We start from the raw sequence: 20,174 nt of genomic DNA, 5'->3' as shown, positions 1-20,174 counted from the left end.
ACCCTTCCCCCACCTTTGTGGGACCTGATGATTTTCTCCCTTAATGGATGCCTCAAAGATTATACTAGACCTACCCAGGGTGGCCTCTAAGATTCACAAGCTTGCCTATTACCCTCTGTTTGGCCTAAGACAGCAGGCAAACAAACATGCGCACTTAGAAATGCCCATAGCAGTTAATTCCTCCGCCCTCCCATGGTCTGGTCCTGCTCCTCCCTACACACCCAGGCTCAGCCTGCTGCTGAAAAATTCGAAGATAACAAAATATTGTTTTATTTTTCATCTGCTGGCCGCAAGCCAGTCGGGCGATGCTCCTCCAGCATTGCTTAGGAGCCGCCGCTGTACATTTCCCATAAATTCCTTGGTTGACCACCCCACCCCTGTTTAAAAATCATTTTTGCAGTTACCTTGAGAAATGTTTCTGGCCTAATATCTTATGAATTGTTCAGATGTACGATACATTTGCCCAAACTCCACGGATGGAGAACCCCCAAAAGCTCTGTTAAGTGACCTTTAAAGCCTTACAGCTTTTCATTTACCATATATTCCCAAGAATCCTTGAAATAACACCTGAAAGAATCCTGCATGGTACTTGGTACTTGTGAGAAAGTGCCTCTTTTGACATGGTTAGCCTCCACTGGTTTTGATGTGGTTTCAATTGTAGTGCACAGGATCCCTGCTAACCAAGTCCCCAGTGCCACTGCTTATTCCCTAAAACATATCCCCATGGGATACCCTAGGTATCAGCCTGGTAGCTGAAGAGGGTCTCCTGGGATCCCCCTTACTAGGACCATGCCACTGCCCTTGCAGGTTACATGGCCTTTGGAGGGGAAAAATGTAAAAGTGAAAATGACACCCTGCCTGGGTGCCATGCCACCCAGCACTGACTGTAGGTATAAGTAAGTCACCCCTTACAACCCTAAGGTGAGAGCATATCTGCATGAATAGATATACACCTACAATACTTACGTCAATTCTTAAATATTGTAAGTGCCAGGGAAGCCATAAGGAGTACATGGGCTGGAAACTGGATAACTCGAGTTCCCCAGCACAATGATGACTTTACTGAAACCAGAGTGTTTGGTACCAAACAGATTCTTGTAATAAATCCACACTGATGCCAGTGTGAGAGTTGTTAAAACATGTACTCAGAGGGCACCTGGGTGGAGAGCGTCTGCTCTCTCTGACCAGAAACAATGAACATCCTTGGCAGAGGTGCCGCTCGATAGGAAAGCTTCAAAGTCCTGCTGCATTTGTAATGCAACCCCCAGACTCTGCTGCTAGCAACTGATGGCAGCCTCGGTTTACAGCCCCACTTTGGGTGGGAAAGCCGGTGGGAAAACTCAGATAGACTAGGAGGTGTGCCCAACTTTGTCAACTCCACCCCTCAGGTGCAGGAGGTGAAGTTAAGCTCACTTTGCAGTCCCCTCCATCTTGAAGATGACGGGACTTCTCCAATCAGGGCTAGATCTATGTCCCTCCCACCGGAGCCTGGCATAATTGAGGGTATAGTCACCCCAGGTATGGTGCCCATTGGCCCTAATTGCTACTTCCCTTAAAACACCCATAACTTTAGTATTTAGATGGCTCCCTCAGACCTGGAAATTAGATCTGCGACAACCTAAGAAGAAAAAAGACATCCCTGCAGAGAAGACTGAAGACGACTGCTTTGGCCCCAGCTATTCTGGCCTGTCTCCAGCTTTGACGATGCTGAGACCTGTCTCGCAGTTAGCAACCTCTGAAAACCCTGGAAGGACTGCTGCCTTAAAAAAAGACTCCAATCTCCTGTGTACAGAGGACCTGTCTCGCGGGTGGTGGGTGGGTCGAGGGGGACACGCGTGCTGGGGTCGCGTATAGGGGTTGCAGGGGGGGGTGCAATATAAAAAAAAGAAAAAGAGACTTACCTTGCAGCCGGGTCCCGCATCTTTACTCCAGCTCTCCTCGTGGAACTCGAGGAACAGGAAGCACTGCCAGGCCCCACTGACCAATCACAATGCTGCAATGCAGCGTTGTGATTGGAAAGCACCCACGCTCCCCTGATCAATCACAAATCTACAATGAAGAGTTGTGATTCCTCTGAGCGTCTTGGTTGAACGCTCAGCCAGGGAATGGGGACCTGGGCATGTTCTCCATGCAGGCTGCGTGGAGAACAGGGAAAGCATGCAGTGACTGTTTTGGGCAGAAAGAGAGGGCTGGTCAAAGTCATCTGCACTTAGAAGAGGGCAAACCCCTCCTTCCCTGCCCTGCCGCCCCGCCCACCAGCCTGCAAAGAAGCACGAAGCATAAAATGATAACTCAAAGTTATTATCACTTTATGTTTCTACTTCACACTGCTTAAAACTAGTGAAGCAATGCTCCTCCCGCATAGTAGAAGAGCTGCCACTGTTCCATGGGCTCTAGATCCAGCTGGAACCGCGCGCATGCCCACTCTGCACCCAACACCCACAGCCCAAGTCTGAGTTGCTCATCTGCCCAGTGAAGTCTCCCAATCCTGACCTCAAGTCCAGCATTGGCTGACCTCTTCTGATCTCCATGACGGCGCCAGCAGTGTGAATCCAGAGGCTGCCCCTGATCGCTACCGTCTCCGGTAAGAACACTCTGACGTCAAAAGGCACCCCTGCACCCAAAGCCCCTGCGCCTTGGTGAGCTGAATTAATGGTAATCCTGCAAACCCCTATATCTCTACTTACCTGCTGTTGTTGATCATTCTCCTGCAACCTCCGCTGCGATGCCTGTAGCATGTTTGTTGAAAACAGAAACTGCATTGAAAACACTGGGTGACCGATGCTGAATTTGTTCCCTGCACCTGGCCTCCTCTGTGCTGCTGGCAGTGTATGTTTGGCGCTGCTTTGTGCCTCCCCCTTACCTTAATCCCCAAAGCCTGGCCCCTGCAACTGATTTACCTACCTGCAAACAGTGTGGCTTTGAGCACCCCCAGTCTCAATTGAAACACATTTGGTCGTACTCCGATTTTGACCTCTGCACCAAGCCGCCCTTGTGCCACTGGTGGTGTAGTTTTAGTACTCACCTAACCATTGTCCCTTGCTGACCTTTGGTCCCGAAGACTGTAAGTGTGATACTTACCTGTTTAACCGCAATATTGTGTTCCCCATAGAATAACATTGAACTGTTCAGAAATTGTTCTGTCGACTTTTGAAAATGAAAAGTATTTATATTTAAAAATGTACTTACCTTATTGCAAAGATCTTAGTCTTAAAAGAAAGTACAAACAGCTTATTTTTCTACAATTGGGTTGGATCTCCTTCTTATTGAGTAGTGTGTCCATTATTGGTCAATGTTGTGCAATAAACATCTTACACTCCTCTGTGTTAGGCATAAGGCTGCTCACCCACACTACCACTATTAGAGCACTTTTGCTTTTACATTGAGCCCTGAACACTTATGGGGAACCCCTGAACTCAGTGCATGGTATAACCACCTAGTGGCATACCATATAAAGAGTCAGCTTCCTACAGTCCATATGCTATACTAGAGCCTTTGTTTATTCATTCTCATTCATTCATTTAGATAAGTGTGTATATATTGAAACAGTACAAGCTTGACTACAAAGCATCTGCGTGCCAGGTCAATAACGGTGTTAATTAGTAGGCATGCAAGGAGGGGGGTAAAGGGAAGCTTTGTATGAACCATATTCTTCCAGTAACCTCAACGGCGGCTCCTAAGCAATGGCGGATGAGCGTCGCACCACTGGCTTAGAGCCAGCAGCTGAAAAAAAGAGAATATTTTATTATTGTTTGATTTTTCAGCTGTGGCTGAGCCAGCGTGTGTAGGGAGGATCCGGGCTGGGTGATGGTAGGAAGGAGGAATTAAGTGTTATGTGCAATTCTAAGTGAGCATGTCTGTTTGGCTGGCTGTCTTATGCTGGCCAAACAGACATGAGCTATTAGGTTTCTATAACCTGATTGCATTCTACAGCCAGTGGGGAAATTGCAAAGAATCCCTGTGCCTAAGCAGAGCATCAAACCAGCCTGCTCAGGCCAATAGTATGAGAGCAGCATCTGGACTGGATAGGAAGTCTCTCTGGGGGACTGCCGGGAGCAGCAGGAGAATGGAGGAGCACCGGAGAACGAAGCTGCCGCAGGATCTGGTATGTTTTAAAATAATTTGTATTCAACATTCCCCCCCACTTGCCACAGCTGCTGCTGCTCTGCCGCCCGCCACTGCATATTAGCAGCAGCCGTGACTGAATAATGTGCAATATGTGGTGGCTAGCATCATCAGAGGTCGGCGACTAACATTTTACTTGTGCAAAATAGGGGATGTGATTATGAAATGGCAGGGCTCCATGATGAGATGATGGCTCTTTTTAGGTCGCGCAACAGACAGCTTCAGCTTTTTTATTGCTTTTTTATTGCCCTTTGGAAACTTCTAGTTTCCAACAAATTTGAGCTGGAGCTTCTATTGTTTGCACAAATTCGAGAAACCTTTGATTATATTAAGAGTTCAAGGCGAGACTCAATAACAACTCTATTTAGGAGTTAGGCCATTTGAGTTGGTATCATTGTAGCTTACTTGACCATCACTATGTTTTCCCCTCTTCACTAATGATGGCTGTGATCTTGGTTCTGTTTAGTCACTTTTTGTCTCCTACACAATTATATGTATACTCCGTTTCTTCTTCTCATTGTGGATGTGTCTAATAAACAAAGAACCTCTAGGTTTTCGTTTCCGGTGGACCTTAATGATTAAATTCAATGGGAAGACTGGCATATTTTGGGGGTGATTTTTCTTAACAATAAATGATCAGTGATCTTTTTCACATTGGGGTCAGCTACGTGTGTTAGATCACTGGGTATGGAGCATTTTGGATAATTTTAAGAAATTGTGAATGTATGTACCCACATGTTTTGTAATGTTTTTATTAAAATTTGGATTTCAGTTTGGTTTGTGGTGTCTCTCCTTTTGTACTGTCTTTTGTATTTTCAAAAAATTATCTGAATGTACTTATTTTTGTATTGTTCTGTAGTGTCTTGTGTCGTGTTTTGATGTGTTTTTATATAAATTGGTTTTCAGCCCTGATGAAGTTCCAAGTGTTTGTGGAACGAAACGCGTTGGCTCGACTACTTGTGTAAGTATAAAGAAAAGACATTTGAAGAAAAAAAAAAGGATTTGTGAAAAGACATTTGATTGGACTTCTTTATCTGGTGCACCTAAATATGCTTCATATACCCAGGATCTGTTGAACAGTGGCACTGAACAACGGCACGTGCCAGAGGATTTGTGCACAGGACATTCTACTTTTCAAGTACCAAAGCATGAGGTGCAGGTCGTGCAGTGCCCGGTAGGGTTGTTTTTCTTATAGCTGTCCAAGATGACCTTACGTCACTATTACATACCCCATACAGTAAACACAACACAACACTGGCATGCATATTTTTGCAAAAATAATTCACAACATTAATTTGCAACTTAGTATGAAGTAAAAAGTTTATCATACATTTTTTTTTTGCTGATGGAGGCTCGTAAAAAACACAACAGTGTGGTTTTATTTCAGCTTAGAAAGAGCATAATCTTTTAACCTTACCTTCTTGGGTAGATGAGGACTCTATTTGTTGCATTTTCAGTCCAGTATCTAATTTCTGTGGTTTTGTGTAGAGGAACAAATAACAAAGGACAAAGACACTGATGAGGAATGCCAGCAAAACCAATGCAGCAATTCCCAATCCGATCAGAGCACCGATGCTGAAAGAAAGACATAGTTAACATAATTGTAAGCTTTCAGTATAGAAAATATGCACACGCTTATATCAGGATAATCATTTAAATAATCCCCTTTATAAGTATGTAAATCATATGATTATTGAGTACATCCCAGGATGCAAACCAGAAAATAATTAAGCATGAAGATTGATGTTCTGCACACAAGCGCACCTGAGAACAAACAATGCCGAGCACCTTCACCCTGATGTTGCAGGCACGTTTAGGGCTACAGTGGGATGGAAACAGTACCCATCTTCTGGACTCCTTCTTGCAGGGTCTCAGAAAGATTTATGAACCCTTGCTTTGTTGTTGCTGCTGTTGTAGGCAGTGATGATAGGCCCCTTAAATTCCATGTCAGTACAGAAGCAGATCCCCAGTAGTAGGTATTGAACCCTGCAACAGGATCAGCGCACCTTTATTTTATTTTGTCCTGAACGAGCACAAGCATATTAGCAGCTTAGGTGATCCAGTTACAGGTGGATGCATTTTAATCCATACACGAGATACAGGAAAGGGACACTAAATAATTATCTAGATTAACTGTTGCAGTGGTCAGAGGGATGTTGGGCTAGTTAAGACAGCTAATGATCTCTTTCGTAGGTTTTGAGGAGAGAGAAATGAATAAAAGAGAGTTACTTTGAAACTCTCAAATATTTGGTCAGTGCAAGTAATAGGTTTGATCATTATAATAGCTAAGAAGCTGTATTCTGCCCAAATATGATCCAACGTGTGACCTTTCTCATGAGTGGGAACTTGGATCTATTGGGACATGGTAATATCTATAAAGATATCAACTAAGGTTATGACTGATTTATTAGAGGGATCGTTAAGCAAAACACTTTCAGTTACACATGACCCCTAACTTATCAGAAGAATTCACAGGGAAAGTAGACCAACTAGAAAATATAGAAAGAACATTTCTGTTGCGTGTGTGTGTTCAGTACAGCAAAGGCCATAAGTATAAAATGAGGATCATGGGATATCTGAATCCGCTCTCTGATGCACCATATAGTACCTAGGAAGAAAGGACAGTCCAAGAAGCTCTTACAATGATAGATCCACCGCAGTGGTGAGTGTGAGAGAGAGAGAAATCCGTAAGAACGGCTGGAGAAATTCCTTTTAGGCATTTTGTTGTTTTACGAGGAGATGGCTTGGTATTGCAAAGTGTATGTCCTCTTTCCTGCATACATTCTGGTAGCTTCTCCCTTGCTTTTTCCCTGCTTCCATTTACCACTTCTTGAGTTGATGCTTCTTCACGATAAGGTTGAAGCTGAGTTAATGCTGCTAGACATCCATTATACTTTTTCCCTCTGCCCCCCCTCTCCTTCTCACACCTTGGCTGATGTGGCCTGGATTACTTTTGTTACAAAAGTAAGCATTCATCATTGCTTTGCTAATTGATTAATCTTCATTGAAATGTTGAGCTGAGCTATTGCTCCCACATTATAGATTTATTTCTAGTCCAGTTCAGAGTATTAAGGGAGGCTCTGTAGATAAAAGCGTGAATAAAGAGCAAGGATGCGCCTTGTACTGTTCGTCACATGCACATTTTATGAAAGGTAGGGTTAGATGTTGATTGTTTTTTTAACCATTGGGTCTATATGCGTGTTCCCAAGTATGCTCTTTTGCCCTTCATATTGGAAGTCAGTGCCAGACATTGACATCTCCAGGAATGGTCTTACAGCTGCAGGTGGATTCTCTCTGATCCATTCTGACCGAGTCCTGGGGTCAAGCCTTCACTTGTCATGAAATTTCAGAATTTGAGCTAAGATAGCACTATCATACTTCAACTTTCCTACATTAGATACTTTTTGTTTGGAAATCAGGACTACATATTCATGTTCAATTCTATCCAGTTTCTTAATTGTGATGTAATATTGCAATCTAAGTTGTGTTTTCAAGTTTTTTTTTCTTTTGTGCTTTTCGGTTTTTAACAGGGGAGTCAAACTTTGTGCCCAAATATAATTAAGTTAAGGTGGGTTGCAGACAGTTGTTTCTTTTTTGGGATCCATGAGGACTTTGTTCACAGCAAATGCTGTTAACGACAACATTGGAATGTTGGCGATCTGGGACTCTACTGGCCATTAGAAACCCGGAGCACTACATTCTTTTCAATGGAGCTCCCAGCATTTCAATGTTCTTATTCACGTTAAACTTTGAAATGTGCCCTTCCCTGCTGTGTCTTATCACATTTTTTATAATGAATGCAAAATTAACAAAGGTACACTTTCAATTTTGTTTAAGTTTACTATTTTTTGGGATTCCCAAACTACGTGATTAATTTTCAATGTTCTTATTCACGTTAAACTTTGAAATGTGCCCTTCCCTGCTGTGTCTTATCACATTTTTTATAATGAATGCAAAATTAACAAAGGTACACTTTCAATTTTGTATAAGTTTACTATTTTTTGGGATTCCCAAACTACGTGATTAATTTTATCAATAGTAATTTTACGACGGTGGAGATTCTGTAGTCAGGGTAGAGAACTATAAACATATAAATATAGGAAAGGCCAATCTTTTTATGGGCTAGTCTCCACCACGTGTGTGGAGTCTCCGCAGTCGTAAAATTACTATTAGTAAAATTTAACTTTTAGTTTGAAAATGCCTCCAAAAGTAGTAAACTTACACAAAAGTATAAGTTTACCTTTGTAAATCAGGCTAATAGGTTTTACACCTGCGTTGGGGACGGCTGACCGCAATGTTTCAGCCTGAACGAGATGTTTTCTGAAGGTCATGCAGCTGTGAGCTTCCTTTGTTTGATGCCCTGGAAGACAGAAGACACCTTATCGGCATAATGTTAGCTTTTTATTGGTTCCTCGCCTCCTGAGAACCATGGGGAATTGTGCTATGTTGAACTGAATGATTTAATTGTATATTGCTGAGCTATTTTTATAGCATAACGCACTTGTCCATACTAGAGTGCAGATGCTCCTATCTACTCTTTCGAGAGCAGTTGTCCCATGCCACTCTCAGGAGACCAACTATTACTTTGTCCATGGTCACTGAGGTAAATTCTCAAGCAAATCTGTTCTTTGGCTTGCGTAACCGAACCTTAATTTGGTTCTGCCTTTCAGAAACTTCAGTTACTGACACTTGCTGATTTACTTTAGACCTCACTTGAATCCCCAGCTAAGCATTAGAGAAATTTGGTTTTTGAGAAAACTGAATCTTAATTGATGTGCAAATAGCAGCCTTTTTTATAATCTATCTTTCTATTTGCTATTTTGATTCGTATTTGCCTATAATGAATCATGCTTTACTAAGGTGATTATTGACTTATGATATCTAATTGATTTAATTTGAGTTTGTAACTTTGCTAATCTGCTAATAAACCTCCATGGTTTGTAAATTTACTATTACCTCTCATCATTGTGTGGCCTGATGTGCTTCACTGGGTGTACAGACAAAATATCGACTCCAAAATATCGACTGGACATAATATCGAGTTTTAAATATAGACTGGACAAAATATCGACTGGACATAATATCGACTACAAAAATATAGTTTTTCAGGTAAGTGAAGTAATATCGACTGTATAAAATATAGATAGCAAAAATATCGAATTTTTAATAATATATAATATTTTATAGTGTATTTTTATGTAATAATATGTGTGAATAGTGTGTATTAATGTTATAAAATATTTTATTAAATGAATTTTGTTTTAATAATAATTGCGTAATGTAATTCTGTAGCGGGTTGTGGGTTTATAGGGGAATAGGGTGGGAAGTAATTTAATAATAATTAATTAATTAATATATGTTTGTTAATATTTTTAATTAATAATTAATTGATAATTAATTAATATTAATTAGTTAATTAATTAATATAAGTTTGAACATATTTTGTATTAGTAATTAATTGTTAATTAATTATTTGTAATTAGTTAATTACATTAATTAGAGTAAATTTTTAATATATATAATTTTGTGTTATTTTTAAGTCATTAATTTGGAAAAAATAATATTAATTATTAAAATAATTACAGCTAATGTTCTAATATATTTACTTTATTGTTATTGTTAATTAATAATTAATTGGTAATTAAATAATATTGATACATTTTGGGAAAAGGAGCATTTTTAGGGTTCAGGGTCAGTTTTCAGTTTTAGGGTAAAGGGTTTTTTTTGGGGTTCAGGGTCAGTTTTCAGTTTTTGGGTAAAGGGGCATTTTTAGGGTTCAGGGTCAGTTTTCAGTTCATGGGTAAAGGGGTATTTTTAGGGTTCAGGGTCAGTTTTCAGTTCATGGGTAAAGGGGTATTTTTAGGGTTCAGGGTCAGTTTTCAGTTCTTGGGTAAAGGGGTATTTTTAGGGTTCAGGGTCAGTTTTCAGTTTTTGGGTAAAGGGGCATTTTTAGGGTTCAGGGTCAGTTTTCAGTTTTTGGGTAAAGGGGTATTTTTAGGGTTCAGGGTCAGTTTTGGGTTTTTGGGTAAAGGGGTATTTTTAGGGTTCAGGGTCAGTTTGGGGTTTTTGGGTAAAGGGGTATTTTTAGGTTTCAGGGTCAACTAATAAGATTGTAAAAAATTATTTTTATTATTTTCATTTATTATTTAATTATTATAATTTAATTTAAGTAGTTTTAAGTATATTTTAGTAATTTAAATTTAATATTAATTTAATTTAACACTGTTTTTAATAAAGTCGATATTTTTTACATCTATATTATTGTTAACGATATTTTGTACTCGATATTTTTGTACTTACCTGTTTGTAGATACAAACTCGATATTTTGACTGTCGATATTTTGTCCACGATATTTTGGCAAGTCGATATTTTGTCCGTCGATATTATTTCAGTGATCCGCTTCACTGTTATTGATTTATTGTTGAACTGTTGATGTTAAGCCTCAATTCGAGACAAATGTCCATCTACTCGAGTTCAGTTTTTGCATAAATTTGCACCAAGGATTTGCACTGTGCAGAGCCCATCCGTGCTGCTTCTATTAATAGCAGAGGATGGTTCTCACTGTAGGCTTAGAGAGTTAGAATTTGTCCTAGAATCAGTAAGAATTTGCCCCAACCCAGTCTGCATCCCCGAGGTTCCATGGTCCAGTTGGGAGAATTGACATTGTCCAGCATTCGTGAAGTTGCTGCATTATCCCTGTGGTGTGAACATAGTAGGATTATGCGTTTTGACTGCTTGTTTTCAGGGATTGTGATGTTTGTTGTATTAAGTGGTATGGTGTCTTTTTGGGTTCAAAAGGGCTCCAGATTGAAAGTTGAGATTTCAAATGCTGTTTAGCTCTTACTGCTTGTGCTTATAAAGAGAAACACGCTTGTTGCAAGGAACTCAAGAACTTGAAGATTAAGATTCCAGGATAGATATTAAGTTGTAACTTGTCTGCTGAGGTTTGTGGTGTCAAACTGTGCTGTGAAGCACAATCAAAGCATGAGAGTGTGCTAACTGAGATTGGCCTTTGGTTAATCCTTTTGCACGGAGAAGTAGACCCCACTAGCCGGGGTGATATCCGGATGGCCAAGAATTTGCTTTGAGTGTGTAATAATGCCAGGAGAGTGTTAGTATTGTTGCGTTTTGTATTGTGGTTGGCTGAGAACTACTGGTTGTTTCAGCTAAAGCTTACTGATTTTGTGTTGTGCTGTACACGAGAAAAAAGTTAATTTTTAAAGAAATTAAATCTTTCTTATTTATGAGAAGTGTGGCTCTAGTGGTTGGAGCGGCAGACCCTGATGCAGAGGTCTAGCCCGGACCAGGGTTCAATTCCCCGCCTTGGTGGGTCTTGGGCTCAAATTTCCCCGGACCTGACAATTCTCGCCTCGGTGCCTATTCCAATCATGGAGTCCCACTCTGTAACTCTGGGCATTAGCTTGCTTAATCTCCACAACGGCCTCTCGCAGCGGGATGCCTGGCTTTCACCTTGGGGATGCCCAGTAATGGGTTATCTCGCAGGGGAATACCAGGACGGGTTCCCTAAGCAAGCGCTGGGACGCTTTCGGGCAGCCATGCGCTCTACAAATCAAATTTCATTTCATTTCATTTCATTTCATGATGTAATAATACCTGTTTGTGAGGGCAATGGGTCCCCTCCAGGGGGCATACACCAATATTACATGACAACTAATGTCTGTTTACACATGTGTATTTGGATCAAACAGTGGAATAAGATCACTGTGAGTGATGGGTCCTTGCATTTTCCCCAACATAGTACTTGTAATCTGAGAGTGATTGAGAATCTGAGGCGATTACTGTATGAAATGAAACACTCATCAGTCCAGCTCAGTATGGGGCTCTGAATGCATGGGACTGTGCCACATATGCAGTGAGAAGGAGAAAGATCATACCCAAACTAAGAATAAGGTACATAGGTGGTTGAAAGCAAGGGTAGATGCAGAACAGCAAGAGTGGAGGGAGATGTAATTGGAGGTTTAAGGATTTACACTGCACTAACAAGAGACAGAACAGAAAGGAAGAAAGTTTTGTGGAAAATGGAAGTCAAGAAAAGAAAAGAAAGATGAGATGAGTGATAGTGACTCCAGTGATGACGTTTGGATGATCTGTTGACTTTCCGGTCACTTCTGTATAATGCTGTTCAGCATGCTGGAGGGAAGCATCAGCCCTTAGTGCCCGACAGCCTGTCAACACAGGTGTGAATGCATGGATAGATCTGAGCATTTCAGTGGTAGGCTCGCCCCTTGTGACACCAGGTTGCTCCATTGGGGTTGCCAACGTGTCAGGTCCACCACTGTAACCCCTAGTTGTCCCTGGTCAACCACTGGGAGTTCCAAGTACTATTTTCATTTATACCCCGAATCTCTCTTACAATTTCAACAGTCCCCGTCACATCTACCCCTGGTACTAGTTTGGAATTGGTATTGCGATCCCAAACTGTAACAACTCCTCTTGTGAGTGTGCCCATTGTAGAGGAAAGCTCTGAGCCAGAAGACTCATGAGAAGATGCCCCAGCGTTGGACGTTCCGAAGACAAAGAGAGAGTTTGAGGAGATTGTGAAGGGAAATTTGGAGTTGGAATTCATAGGCAAATATAACATAGAAGATCTTTTCGTCCTGTGCAGAGACTCTGTTACGCATGAGTGTGAAGGTCTTGAAGCTATAGAGGGAATAGTAGTGAAATTTGGGGTTGGCAAGTCCAAGAGTCAGAGTTTGAAGAAGAAGTTCAGGACATTTATGACTGAGCAACCTTTTAGAACATGTAAATGACTCAACTAAAATTACACCCGATTGAATTAGTTGGGAGCATCCAAAAGAGGAGTTGTACTAAAAGAATTTGTATTGGGCCAGGCCCTTGCTGCAGGGTCTACTCCATATTTCTGCCTTTCTATCGCTAAACCCGTTTTTGTTGACATTATAGGACTCTGTGCTCTTTACTACTGCAACCAGTGCTAACGTGTGTGTGCTCACTCCCTAAAGCATGGTTCGGCTCACACCCAATTGGCGCATTAAATTTACTGAAAGTCACTAGTTAAAGTGATACTACATGTACCCAGGGCCTATGAATTAAACATACTACTATTGGACCTGCAACAGTAATTGTGCCAACCACTTAAGTAGCCTGTCAAACATGTCTCAGGTCTGCAATTGCAACCTGTGAGTTCAGTTTTAAATTGCCATTTGTACCTGGCAAGAAACACCTCTTGCTAGGCCTAAACCTCCCATTTAAATACATATATGTGACTCCTAGGGTACGTCCTAATCAGCCCACGGGGCAGGGTGCAGGTTATTTAAAAAATAGACATGTTCTTTAAACTTTTACATGACTTGGTAGTGAAAGGCCTTTCCTTTCCATAGGATAACATTGGGTTACCTTATTACATTTACTATATGTTACATTTCAATTGGGAGCAGCTAGAAATATCGAGTTTGATGTCTAAAGAATTGTAATTTAACCCCTTCTGTGCTCATGATGGAATGGTTCCGTCATGAGCACAAGTTCAAGTGTGCCCATGACGGAACAATTCCGCCATGAGCATACTTGCACAAAATCCCTCGGCTGTAAACAGCAGAGGGACTTCCTATTTTTCTTTTTTGCCTTGGGAGATGGAGAAGAGCTTCCCCAACCTCCCGAGGCATACTTTTTGTTTTCCTTCTAATGACGATTGCGTGTATGGCGCGCTGACGTCATTACAACAAAACTGAAACGTAGTTTCAATTTTTACAGTTTTTGTGCTCATGGGGCTATCTCAGCCACTGAGCATCGAAACACATGGGAGAGGTATCGTGGGAAAGGGGGAAATTTCCCCTTTCCAATGGTACCCTTCCCTAGTGGATCCCTGCTTGGGCAATCCCCAAGCAGGGATCCACGCACTAGCCATCAGGGAGGGGGGATTGACCCCTTGGGCAAGAGCCTTTGCTCCCCCCCATTTTATTCTTCCATAACCATTCTTTCTGGCCCCCGAGGGGGTAGATGGGGGCAGCATCCCCCTATCTGCCCCTCTTGGGGGACAGAAAGCACCCTAGGCGCCAGGGTTTATTTTTTTATAGGCCAAGGGTGGAGGCTGCCCAGAATGAGCATGCCAGTGCCCCCACTCCATACAATTTGCTACTGGCTTTCTGCACCCCCAGGGGGAAGAGAGCCAACTAGGCAACAGGGATTTTTTATTTTCAAAGTTCCAGATGGGGGCTGCCCAGAAAGGGCATGTCAATGTGTCCACCCACCAAAAGAATGCCACATTCGTTCAGCCCCCCCAGGAGGCAGATGGGGGCAGTAGCCTCTGATCTGCTCCTGGGGGTTGGGGGGGCACAAAAGCCCACTTGGCACCAGGGATTTTTTTTTACACGTAGGGGTGGGGGTTGCCCAGAATGGGCATGCCAATGCCTCAAACCCCCCCTCAAAAAATGCCACAGACTTCCTGCTCCCCCCCCCCAGGAGGCAGTTGGGGACAATAGCCCCTGATCGGGCAGAGGACCCACTAGTCACCTGGGATTACGCTGGCTTTTTTGTACGTAGGGGTGGGGGCTGCCCAGAATGGGCATACCAATGCGCCCACCCCTTCAAAAAATAGTCACAGTCTTTCTGCCCTCTTGGGGGCATATCAGGGCAATTGCCCCAGTCTCCCCCGCCCCCCAGGGTGGCAGAAGGCCACTATGCACTGACCTTTTTTTCGCAAAGTACCTTGCTGTGGATTTTGGGCCCTAGAGCAGCCGGTACCTAGGGAAACATAGCACACCTGTCCATGTTTGCAAACTAGACATCAAAGGGAATACAGAATGGAGTGACTTGTGTGTCTCTCACCAGATTCTCTTACCCAGAATCCGTTGCAGACCTTAAACTTTGTAAAAAACGAATTTGCCTCACATTTCTGTGCCAGAAAGTTCTGGAATCTGCGTGGATCCACAAAGTTCCACCGACCCCGAATTCCCCAAGTCTCCCGATAAAAATGGTACCACTTGTGTGGGTAGGCCTATTGCCTGCGACAGGAAAGGGCCCAAATCACAACGTGGACACACAACAGTTTTACAACAGTGAAAACTGACCCTTTTTTTGGAAAGTGCCTAGCTGTGGATTTTGAACCCTAGCTCTGCTCGCAATTAGGGAAACCTAGCAAACCTATACATTTTAGAAAACTAGACACCCATGGAAATTTAGGATGGGGTGACTTGTGTGGCTGTCACCAAGTTCTTTTACCCAGAATCCCTTCCAAACATCAAACTTTGTAAAAAAAAAAACATTTTCCCCACATTTCTGTGATGGAAAGTTCTGGAATTTGCGTGGGTCCACAAACTTCCACCCACCCCACATTATCCAAAGTCTCCAGATAGAAATGGTACCTCACTTGTGCGGGTGGGACAAGTGTCCGCGGCAGGGAAGGGCCAAAAATGTATTGTGGAGACATCAAAATTACCTATCACAAAACGACCTGGTTTTGCAAAGTGGCTCATCTTGGTTTTTGGCCCCGTGCTCGGCTAGGCGAACCCTACCAAACCCAGATATCTTTGAAAACTAGACACCTGGGGGAGTTCAGGGAGGTATGGCATGTGTGGACCTCCCACTGTTTTCCTACCCAGAATCCTCTGAAAACCTCAAATTTAGCTAAAAAATCAAAATTTTCTCAAATTACTGTGTGGGAAAGTTGGAGGTTCACAGGGGTGACACAAATTTCCTACCACCCAGCATTACCCCAGGTCTCCCGATAAAAATGGTATCTCACTCGTGTAGGTGGTCCAAGTACCCGCGACAGGCAAAGGCCCAAAGCATGTTGTGGAGATATCAAAATTACCTATCCTAAAACAACCTGGTTTTGCAAGGGCTCACCAGAGTTTTTGGCCTCAGGCTCAGCGGCCATCTAGGGAATACCTTACGTGGACAAACAGGTACAGGGGCCTAAGCGCGCACTACCCCAATAGCCAAATAAGGCTTAGCCCAGGGGGGGGAAAGGCCTAGCAGTGAAAGGGTTTAAACCCTCTTCAATGGTAAAGTCGAATTTTAAGTCAGAAATCTGAAAATGCCACTTTTAGAAAGTTGCTTATTCTTGTCCAAACCTTTTGATGCCTGCAGCCTGTATCTTGGATCACATGACTAAGTACAGCTGACAGTTGGTCTTTGTGTATTGCTCCCAGAAATTGAGACCAAGAGGGAATAGGTGTTCTTGATGAGGGGAAGAAGCTGTCACCCACCACCCTTTACACATCACAAAGGCTACGCCTGGGCACACTCACAAAGGATTTGACACTAGACTTTTGTGCCACCAGACAAGCTGGAGGCGGGCAATTCCAGAACCTTCTCCTACTTCAAAGCTGGCTCCAAGTCTAAATATGAAGCCCACACCTGGACTCTGCAGGCAGTGAGCAGTGATTCCTACCCCCAAAGTACTGCCACCCCAGATCTGGACTCTTGGAAGTGGACCTGACGGTACTTTGCCAGCCCAGCTGTGGTCTTCATAAAAACAGGCACGAAGCAATGCGAAGTCCTGCAAAGCCTTGCCACACAGCTACAATCGTTATTGGAACCAACACCTAACAATGCAGAGCCATTTAGAGCCATGCAAGGGCACGCGGCACATCTGCCAACCTCAATGGAATTGATGCCAAGCAACGCAAAGTCTCACCGCCCAGCTGCCAGCCTATCGGAACTGACACAATGCAAAGCCTTGCTGCAAACTTCGTTGGAAACGAGGCAGTCAATGTATCCCGGCACAGGACATCTCATTGTGGGCCTTGCAGCTCCTCAGAAGCAATGCCAGACAACGTGAAGCCTCGCAAAGCAATGCCGTGCAGACTGCGCACCAGGATTTGAAGTACTTTGTTCAGCTGGCCTAACTGCGTCTCTGTAGCTTGCCCACTCTGCATCGCTGTCGGCATGAACTTGTGACTTCGTCCCAGTCCGGCTCGACCAGATAACCACAGTTAGGTTTATGCTTTTATGCACTGTATTCACTTAAGTCCTTGAAAATGCATATCTCTGGCACTGATTGGATTTTTGTTGTTTTGGTCTAAAATAATTTGTTAAATGTAACTCTATTTTTCTCGATTGGTGAGGGATTTTTCTTATGTTGTGGTTTAACTTTATTACTGTTTGAAATGCTGCATAAATACTCTACTCATTGCTTCTAAGTTAAGCCTGACTGCTTTTGTGCCAAACAATTAGAGGGTTGAGCACAGGTTAATTTGGGGTTTGCTTATGTTTCACCCAGACTAAGATTGTGAGTTCACCCCTCTCAACCAGAAACCCAATTCCCTACGGGGATACACTCAAATGAATTGTAATTTAAAATCCTGTTCAATGGTAAAGTCAGATTTAAGTCTCAATTCTGAAAATGCTCCTTTTCAAAAGTTAACATTTTTTGTCGTAAACATTTGTGCTTTCTGCCAGTGTCCTGGGTCAAATGACTGTGAATGGCTTTGCTGTTGAGGTTTATGTATTCCTCCAGACAGTCCACAAGACTTTTGTGTAATAACGGTCCTCTGCCAGACGCACAGCAAAATTCATTACTTTTCAGAATAGTGAAGGGGCAGATCACATAACTCCAGGCTGCACACGCCTGATTAACATTTTCAAGCATCGTACAAGTTTCGTTGTAGAAGGTGTGCATTCTATCACCATGTTTCTGATACAATTTTCCTTCCTCCAGACAGTGACACTAAAGGGGACAGGGTGTAGGCAGGATGGGCCATCCTGTCAGGATGACTGGTGGCAGAGCTGTTCCCTGACCCACTTACATTTCAAAGGACGTGTCTCCAGCACACACAAAGGAACACAACACTAGTCTTTTGTCACCTAAAACTTCATGAGTCTTGAAATGGGAAGAATTTCCCAGAACCAGAAGTAAAGATACAACAGGGAATTCTCCTGCTTCAAAGTCTGGCACAAAGTATAAATATTGGACCTCCAGAGCCACTCTTCAGTGCACTACTGGATCTGTGGACATTACCAAAGAAGGACTACCTTGTTCCCCAGAGGAATGCCCTGCTCTTTGAGAAGAAAGATTGGACCTGCCCTCATCATCCAAGGCTACCGGAGTGGCTCCAAGGGTCAGATAGCTGACCACCTGTCTGAGCTACAGGGATACACGTTCCAGAGGCTTCCCTACAACTGCCTATATGACCTGCTGCAACAGATCCTTTCTGGACCTTCAATTGGACCTGCCTGAGCTATGCTGGCCCATGCTAGAGTGATGCTGCCTCCCCAAATCATGGACCATTGACTGCATCAGAGTGCACAACTTTACAAGAGAAGGAGAAATCCGGAAGCAACAATATTCAACAAGGATATCATCCCAGCCTGTCCCGGGACAACTTATGGTGTTCAAGCAACAACAATCAGTAGTATGTACACTGAGAATTGTTATAGGTATTCAATGAATTTAAAACTGTAGAAATCTGCGCTAGAGTACAGCCAATCCTAACAGGAACATCTCACATAAACCTAAGAGAAGGCTTCCTGCTGGCATAGCAGAGTAGGGCAGCACTTGATTGGAACCAGATCCAGGAGGAAGGTGGTGATCGTGACATTGTAGCACAGCGGTGGGGGGGAGAGGTCGGGGAATCAAGTTTTAGTAACGTGGACACCAGCGGATATGCGTTTCTAAAACACATGAACTAAATATCCTGTCTGCGTGCACAAGTGCTTTTATGTCCCTGTGCATGTGCTTGTTTGAGTGAGTGTTGTCTGCAGTGTGCATATGTGCACACCAATTAAACCTCAATCAAATTAAATGTGTGCCCCTGGCCCCGTTCCTGCACTGCCGATAACCCGCCCCCATAGCCCTGCCCCCCTAACTCCACCACCTAGTCCACATCTCAGGTGAGTACCTGCACTTACTTTTTTCTATTTAAAGCACTGTATAAGACCATGACTTGGTGACCACCGTATCTGTTGTATCGTGGCCTACATGCTGTGAGCTAGCCCCAGCTGTGTTAAATAATGTTTCCTTGACATGCATGGAGCTGGCGCTCTGTGACTTTTTCTATTGTGCTCATCTCTTCATCTGATCACAGGCCTCTTGACTGGCAACATCTCACCCCTATGATTGGCCATACTGCACGCAAACCTTGGGACAGAGAGTATTCACTCAGTTCTACTTCACCCGATGCACGTCTACACTTGGCCCACGGGACTTGGGTGCTCATCTGGAGCTGGCATGTGACTGCACCTGCTTTTGTCCTCAGTTTATCCTGCTTGAGCGAAACCCTGCCTCCCAGCTATTCCATATATTCTTGTTGGGCCCTGCTGCGGGCCACTTACTGCCCATCAGTCTCACCATCGCTACCAATTACTGTTCCCACAGTTCAAGTGCTACCACACGTTTGTTGCTTGGGCTGTCATACGCCAATCTTTGGCCATGGTGAATTGAGTTGGGAAGTTTACATGACCAGCCCTGGTCCTCAGTTACTGTCATATGATGCGTTCACGTCACACCATGGGGGCAGTCGGAGGACATAACGGTCACCACCGGAACACTCAAGTGGTCTCTGTCCTTCCCATCTCATATGTTGTACAGCATGGCCAACCTGGCGCACATGACATGGAATGTCCATGGCATGAGCTCTGCTAAGAAACAACACAATGTATTATCTACTGGCGGTCGCCAGTAGATAGTTATAGTTAGGACCTAGTTTCCATAGGAAAAGCGTTTTTTCTTTTCCCAATAACTTTGGCACAGGTTGACAAATCTTTGCAAAATTTTCAAAACTCGTGGGGCCCAAAATGTGTTTTTTCCATAGGAAACTTTAGACATGGCTACAGCTCGAACTGCTGAACGGAATTACACCAAATTTGGCAAAAATGTAGCCCATGTTTCAGACAGAACTCTTTTTGTTAAATGGTGTAAATCCGTTCAGTAGTTCCTGAGAAATAAAAAAAAAAAAAGGTCAGAAAATGAATTTCCCATAGGAAACTTTAGACACGGCTACAGCTCGAACTGCTGAACGGAATTACACCAAGTTTGGCAAAAAGGTAGTACTTGGTTCAGAAAGCGCCTTTTTTTAAATGGTGTAAATCCATTCAGTAGTTGCTGAGAAAATTAAAAAATCTAAAGTTT

General features: G+C 43.1%; 1 protein-coding gene across 1 annotated transcript in view; it reads right to left on the bottom strand.

The window, feature by feature from the left end:
• SHISAL2B (shisa like 2B) overlaps positions 1-20,174 on the bottom strand; it is a 163,831-nt gene that overhangs the window by 74,536 nt on the left and 69,121 nt on the right. The window contains exon 2 of the mRNA XM_086962961.1: positions 5,543-5,700. Coding sequence (XP_086819087.1) covers positions 5,543-5,700 — 158 coding nt within the window. The remainder of the gene's footprint in view (positions 1-5,542; positions 5,701-20,174) is intronic.

The sequence above is a fragment of the Lissotriton vulgaris genome, chromosome 3_1 (genome assembly GCF_964263255.1).
Source record: "Lissotriton vulgaris chromosome 3_1, aLisVul1.2, whole genome shotgun sequence".
NCBI classification, from domain to species: domain Eukaryota; kingdom Metazoa; phylum Chordata; class Amphibia; order Caudata; family Salamandridae; genus Lissotriton; species Lissotriton vulgaris.
This window is presented reverse-complemented; position numbering and strand designations above follow the sequence as displayed.